The sequence below is a fragment of the Nansenia antarctica genome (genome assembly GCF_963989245.1).
Source record: "Nansenia antarctica genome assembly, chromosome: 1".
Taxonomy (NCBI): Eukaryota; Metazoa; Chordata; class Actinopteri; order Argentiniformes; family Microstomatidae; genus Nansenia; species Nansenia antarctica.
The window spans coordinates 38,908,151-38,915,650 of NC_137674.1; the positions used below are offsets into that span (position 1 = coordinate 38,908,151).

The 7,500-nt window shown below is 47.0% G+C and overlaps 1 protein-coding gene across 1 annotated transcript in view; it reads right to left on the reverse strand.

Annotated features, from left to right (window-relative positions):
- Positions 1–3,693, reverse strand: part of nrd1a (nardilysin a (N-arginine dibasic convertase)) — a 14,908-nt gene extending 11,215 nt beyond the window's left edge. Inside the window, exons 1-8 of the mRNA XM_080534758.1 lie at positions 3,669–3,693; positions 2,744–2,959; positions 2,384–2,639; positions 2,086–2,167; positions 1,423–1,576; positions 1,051–1,124; positions 436–531; positions 125–247 (exon numbers count right to left, since the gene is read on the reverse strand). Coding sequence (XP_080390884.1) covers positions 125–247; positions 436–531; positions 1,051–1,124; positions 1,423–1,576; positions 2,086–2,167; positions 2,384–2,639; positions 2,744–2,934 — 976 coding nt within the window. The 5' untranslated portion in view covers positions 2,935–2,959; positions 3,669–3,693. The remainder of the gene's footprint in view (positions 1–124; positions 248–435; positions 532–1,050; positions 1,125–1,422; positions 1,577–2,085; positions 2,168–2,383; positions 2,640–2,743; positions 2,960–3,668) is intronic.
- Positions 3,694–7,500: the final 3,807 nt, after the last annotated feature.

Here is a 7,500-nt window from a genome sequence, read left to right on the forward strand (position 1 = left end):
GTACTATGATGGTGTGGTATATTTTGATGTTTGATGTAACCGTCATAAATGATGTATTGGTTCTGGAATCGATTGAGAGGGTCTTGCTCTAGAAAGGAGTGTTTCTGGGATGGGTTGCTCTCACCTTTGGACTGCACTGCCAGGGTCATGTAGTGGGCGGAGTAGTGCCTCTTCCAGAAGGCTCGCAGCCGCTTGTACACGTTGATCTTATTCTTCTTGGGCTCGTGCTTCAGCGTCTGGGCGTTACCTGGCGACAACACGGTAGCCAGGAGACAACATTTCACTTTCAGGAGACAACATTTTCATCGTACTTCACACTGCCTAACTGAGCTGAGCTGTACTGGGCTTGGCCTGGTTAGGCATCCACCACAGGTTACCGAAACAGAAACGACAACGTAAAGTGTGTATACTGCAAGTGTGTATGTATTTACTCACCCCAACAGAACTTTCCCATGGGGTGGCCAGGTTTGGCCAGACTCCCAAAGAGCATCTCTTTCCTATGGGAGTCTGAGGGCTTGGCCAATTGATACTCTGAGTGTGTGTGTGCGAGAGAGAGAAAGAGTGTGTGTGTGTGTGTGTGTGTGTGAGAGACAGCAAGAGTGACAAAGTGTGTGAGAGAGAGAGAGAGAGAGAGAAAGAAAGAGTGTGTGTGAGGGAGAGAGAGAGAGAGTGAGCTTCCTGCCTAAGGCCTACATTACAGAAACATAAACCATTCATAAATCCTGAATAAGCTATGCATTAAAACCATGAGTTGATCTGGTCATTAACTACAAGTTGAGGACGGTGGGTCAAAGCCTAACTCCATCTTCTGTGGTGAGCAACGATGAACACAGAGTAGACCAATTAAATCCAATGCACTTTAACAACAACACATGTCGTTTTTTATTGACTTGTTTTTTAACCTTGCAAAGGGCACTAAGAGATCACTTTTGTAATGAAACGTGTTATACTAATTAAAGTTATGATCATCAATCCTAGTCGAGGGGCTAGACGTCATGTTGGCATTTGGCCAAAAAACCAAAACAAACACCAGAGTAATGCCCCTCTCACCGCTGTCGACGGCCTCCACCTCCCTGTCGATGGCGTCTCGGATCATCAGGGGGCAGATAAAGAACTGGGCCCACCTGGGGAGAGAGCGGGGTGGGCACAATCATGGAATGGGACAGAGCAATCACACTCAGACACAGACAACAGACAGTAGTTATTCTATAAATGTTACATCACATATGGTATACAGTAGATATAGGTCACCAGCAGTTGGCTGCTCATTGTTTGCTATATATATATATATATATATATATGATGTATATATGATGATTGATTGTGAACAATGATGATTCTCTTGACCCAGGACCACTACGTTCTAAGCCTTCCTGTTGCACAGTGTCATGACTGGTTCTGACAAGGATCTCTTCTCCTCACCTGTCCAGGGCCTCTTTGAAGCGTTTCCTCTGGACGTCAAACTGGAAGATGGTCCTCTCACAGTCTGTGGAAGCGTTGTCGCTGCCGCCATGCTTCTTCAGGAAGGCGTCAAACCCATTCTCAGACGGGTACTTCTCACTGCCCATGAACACCACTGGGAGAGAGAGAGAGAGAGAGAGAGAGAGAGAGAGAGAGAGAGAGAGAGAGAGAGAGAGAGAGAGAGAGAGAGAGAGAGAGAGAGAGAGAGAGAGAGAGAGAGAGAGCAAGAAAGAGGAAGGAGAGGAGATAAGGAACAAGAGAGAAGAACCAAGAAGAGGAAGGAAGAGTGTCAAGTCAGGCTTTATTTCAAGCATTTTTTCACAGTGCCTTGATGCACCGTTTTAAAAAACAAAGCAGATACAACAAAATACATAAGATAAAAGGAAAAAAGGGAGGAGGTTGTTTTTTCTTCATCTATATCACACTGGCATAGAAGAACTAGACAGGTGAAAGTAAATGCTCTATGGGCGTACTAACACCTCATTGCTATGACCTAGTTTGTGTCTGTGTGTGTGTTGTTTTTAGATCAGTACAGATGAGGAGAGGACAGAAGCCACTGTAGACTGCTGAGGTCCACCATGGAAGTCGCGCAAAAATAGGTCATTGCTCATTGGTCACACTCACTGTGCTCCAGGAAGTGGGCAAGGCCTGGGAGGTCGCTGGGGTCACTGAAGCTGCCCACCCCGACACACAGTGCTGCTGCAGACTGTCACAGAAAGTATATGACTTCATAAATCATCACACGAAAACAATAACACATGCTTCATAGGCTGGCATAATATCCATATGGATCAATATCAATTACACTGACTCCAGAGAAGCATTTACTGTAAACCAAAACAGCTGAATTATTCATTACTGATACGTACTGTGTGCTCGTAATACTGTAATAACTACGAGAGGAGAAGCAGCCAGATCATACCTGTTTCTCTGAGTGTCCCTTCTTCCTCTTCCCTTCATTCTCATCATCCAAGTCCTCAAAATCACTGTCCTTCTCATCCTCCTCGTCCTCAGACTCTTCCTCGGTTCCCTCTCCAGAATCTCCTTCCTCCTCCCCCCCCTCTCCCCCCTCCTCCTCATCATCACCCTCTTCGTCCGACTCCTCGTCCCCAGAGGTGGACGCACCGCTGTAGTCGGATATGAGCAGAGCTCGAAGGCCATTGGGCAGCACGATGTACCTGAGCGACAAGGTCAAAGGTAAGGGGTCAGAGACACAGGCAATGTCATGTTTAAAGTGACCTGTACTATATTGTAAGGTAGGCTAGCATACGGTTGTTGTTACCTGTACTGCTTGGGGTCACTTGGGGACTTGATGATTCCGCTGTCCCCAGCGTTGTCCTCTCCCACTCCAACCCCAGCGGCCTGGACCTGCTCCCGGGGCTCCTCGGGCTCCGGTTCCTCTCGGTGGTCCCCTCGGTCCTGCCCGGCGGCACCTTGGGCCGCGGCGCTTCTGGACTTGTTGGTCTGCGGCATCCTTAGCAGGGACGGGACTTTGGCACTACGGGGCGACAACACCGACCGACTGTTAACAGGAGGACACCCTGACAACGCTAACTTACTGCCCAACACGGCGACACACCGGCGCGCCGTCACCCCGAGGAGAGCTAATGGTGATGTCCTGAACGTTGAAATAAAACGACTAGCGACAGATCGGCTCGCTACGCCCGTAACACTACAGAAACCAGCCACCTTTAATTATTTGTGATCAGCTGTCGTGCCAGCAGCTACAATGACAGACACGTCTAGGCCAGCGGCAGCAGGGATGGCCCGACAATACGCCTATTCATCCAGGGGCTGTCTGGTGGCTTCGCCTCTGTTCAGCTGTGTGTCAGCTAAAATCCTCCCCCATGCGCACACCACCACTGCCCCAACCCAAACTGCTCTTTCTATAGTCACGGGGAGCACTTTTAGGCTTTCAATTGCGAGAGAGAAATCTGTTACAAAACTGGAAATTGCAATTCGAAAACACCATTGACAGTGATCCAGTACCAATTGTAACGGAGTTCACCGTCATCTTATTTAAAGGCTGCTTTCCTCGCCTAAACATAATGCGCTAGAATAATTCATTTAGAAATATTTAAAGTTTTCAACTGTATGTACGTATTGTCTGACGGTTTATAAGGGCTTAAGTCGTTTATTTCCTGAGAGCGACACGTATGTTTAACAGCTTGTAAATACGCAGCATTGCCCCAGTAATGTATCCATACCTCGGTTCTTGATATCAGAGAGCTTTCCCGATGCTTGTGCATATGGTAGGGATGGTTCTTTGGCAATAAGGAGTGCTGTGATTCGTCTAAAAGTATAAGCCAGCTCAACATCAGAACATCTGATTGCTCCGAGCGCAGAGAAACAACATCCAGGGGGCGTGGTTATGGGGAACTTCGAACGACACTGATTGGCAGGCGACTTTGCCAGACACGTGTGAACTTTACTGTTGGCTACATTGTAGTCTCACTTTAGTGGTTATATTGTAACATCAACATTGACTAGACAGCGCGTTACATTATTGCAACAAAACAATCTCATGTAACAAGAGATGAATACTGAGCTTGCGTGTTGCCAATTTACCTGGAAATATTAGTGAGGTTACGGTGCTTGTGTATATTCCGTGCAGTGTGCACACTTACCGCAATATCATACTAGTACAATCGAGAAACATTTTTGTGATTGTCGAAATTGGTTGGCAGAAAACCTTTTCGGTACCCAACCAAACATAGAGACATACGAGGCGCCTTTCAAGATGTGGGGAGACGAGTTCAGAATGTTTGCTTGTTGTCATCGATGAATTGCACCGTGATGCGTACGTGGTACAATCATAGAAGAACACGGGTAATGCGTTCTATCGCTTCAGTGGACCACTTTTGAATACCGCACCCTTCACGGTCAGTTCCTTGTTGGGCCGCTTGGTGGCAGACGTGCACAGCGCAGATAGGTCGAGCGTAGAGTAATGGTGTACTGTGAGCTACTTCTTGTTGAGCATCAAATACAGTGAGGTCACCTTTTGGAGATGACCTTGTCTTCAAGTTAATATCAGGAAACATCTGAGCAGATTCATTGTTGTATCATTGTAATACAGACGTCATTTTTTTTAGTTTCATCATCACCTCCTTTTATTAGCTTGTGCTGAATCTGGTGCAATGCATCAAATGGCTGCACTCATTCAAAGAATAACACATGGCCCCTGACAAATAGATAAACAAATAAATATGTTTCCCTCTGCCTGAAATATGACTGCATCTGTTTTCACAAGTGTCCTACAGCGCTGAGTGAAGAAGCTCTGTCCTCTGATATCAAAGAGGAATCTATTAGGGAGGATGTTGGGAGCTCCCACCAATGACAACCATATGCCTGCATTTAAATGATACTGTGGCTTTCTCTCCTGGGGCTTGAGGAGCAGTGCAATGAATGTTATGCAGATATAGATGCACGGAGGGCATGCTCGTTCTACATAATGCATTTCCATCCGAATGTTCTGCAATCTGTCATGCACACCCCCTCACGTGAGTGGAATCCTACTGGGAATTCCTTTCTACCTATCCCATTGCTTTAGATCAGTGCAGATGAAAGACATGATCAAAATGCACATCCTTGGGTTCCAGGACCGAAAAATACGTACAACATAAACTGAAGTAGGGCCTGTGACACTGAAATGCTCCACCACGTACCTTTATTTACAAACTAGGCAGACAACATTTCAATTCTACAAGGATCTTTATCAGGGCATTTTCACAAGGGGAAGCAGACACTTAGATGATCCCATTGTCCCACCTCAATTTCCTTCCTGCAGCGTGCTGGTATTTCCCCCCCATCCTCATTTCCACTTCCTTTCTCTGGTCTCTTCAGAGGCCAATCTCATTGGCCCCCGGGCCTACTGTTTGCAGTGACTGAGAGGTAATAAACACCGGAACCATGACAACAACTGTGGAGGTTGGCTATCAGAGACACCACTGGGCTGCAGCCAACCAGTCTAACATGGAGTTCCTCTCCTGATGATCTGTCTTGTATCTGCATTGATCTCTAAGCGCAAGGATAGGTAAGAGCAGAGCAATATGGCAGCTAGATGTGTACCTGTTTTTTTTGTTCACCTGACCAATACTGAAATGCCAGTGAGTGTAGATGGAGGAGAGAAAGCCACTTAAGACTATTGAGGTGTACCTAGGGACTGCTTCAGTGTGAGTGTCAATAATTGCACTGGGTGTCCATTGCCTCAGGAAGTTAATAGAGTTGTAATTGAAACATGGTGAAAGTGCACCTTTATCCGTACATTAATAAGACTCTCCAGGTTGTTGTTTTTGTATCTACCTGTATTATTAATAAAGTATGATATGAAAGTGTGGTATGTTTGTGCATTTTTCATGGATTTCTTCTGTGTTGATTTATAGATTCATTGATTGATTCATCTTTTGATTGATTGATATATAACCTTGTTTTTCACAAGGCATTCAAACGGTCAATGATTTACATTGCATGTAAAAATGTGAAAGCAATATCGGCATGACATGCACACAAAGGTAGATTTTATCTGCGGTGTCTGGGTTTAAAATCGAACTTGTCCTTTCTCTGATCTTGTGCCCCAAGGCAAGCTACTACAAAAAATATGTCTGTGGTAAAATGCAACCAACTGAATCATTTGTAGCTAGATCTTATAGATTTTCCCTCCCGGACATTCTCCTGCAGAGTCATTGAAAACATAGCAGTGGGAGACATGTTGTAGAACCCTGACGTTACCTTAAGATTCCTTCCAAAGGGGCAAGGTTCCCATGGCAACTGATTTAAGTCCTAATTAAAACGGGTGGTTTGATTAATTAGCTTAATGGTGTGTGCGTATGTGTGTGTGTGTGTGTGTGCGTGTGTGTGTGCGTGTGCGTGTATGCGTGTGCATGTGTTTGTGTGTGCTGTGCATGTGTGTGTGTGCATGTGCTGTGTGTGTGTGTGTGTGTGTGTGTGTGTGTGTGTAAGTGTGTGTAAGTGTAAGTCTGTCCATGAGTGAGCCTGTGTGATCTTGTGAGTCACTGTGTCTTCAAGTGTGTGTGTGTGTGTGTGTGTGTGTGTGTCATGTCTCCCGGGGGGCTTGTCCTTGCCAGCGGTCCATATGTGTGAATCAGAGGTGAATCTTCTGGAGCCACCTTCTCCTTTAATCCAGAGCTAATGACAAGACCACCTACGCTCCCAACCATCACCCCTCTCCCTCTCCCTCCACCTAAGACTGGCCTGGCTCCCCCTATCCACCCCCCCATCCCCATCCCCATCTCCCCTTCTCCCCCTTACTGAACATGCTCTGCCCCCGTCCCCCCTCTTTCCCTTTCTCCCTCTCTCTCCCTCCATCTTTTCCTCTTCACCCCCACGTGATCCATCGTCTCTCCTATCCTCTCTCCCGTCAGGATGGGAGGCAGGCTACCCCTCCACCCCCCACCCCCGGGGCTGGCCTGCCTCCCATCCTTCTCCTCCCCTTGTTTCCCCTCCTCTGGGCTGGGTACAGGGTGCCCTTGCCTAGATGATTGCCTCAGCTGAGTGAGTAATGTGGGACTAGAGGGCGACATGGACCCACGGAATGTGAACCACGTGTCGGACAAGCTAAGGGACAAAAGGGAACCATCTGTAGCAAGGGGACAGGAGTGTGTAAACATGTGGTAAGGGACAGGAGTGTGAGAAGTTGCCTGGGCTGAGAGCCTGTTCTCTGGCTTGGTAGTCATCCCAGGTGGGGTTGGGGTGGAGGAGGAGAGGGAGGATGAAATGATGGAAGATAAGAAGGAAAGAGGGTAGGAATGAAGGAAAGAGGGGAGGAAGGACAGATGGCAGGAGGGAAAACGAGTCTGGCCCGTCAGAACTATCCGCCAACCCAGGAGGGGAGGAAGAGGGAAAGAAGGTCAGATAGGAAGGAGGGGAGGAAAGGAGTGAGGAACTAAAGAGAAAAAATAGGGATTACTATGCATTGGTTGGACAGAGCTAACCCAGTGGAGGGGAATAGGAAAAAAGATGAGCATATGAGTAGATGAGAGAGAAGTAAATGAAACTAAATGAATCCCCATCCATTTCAGC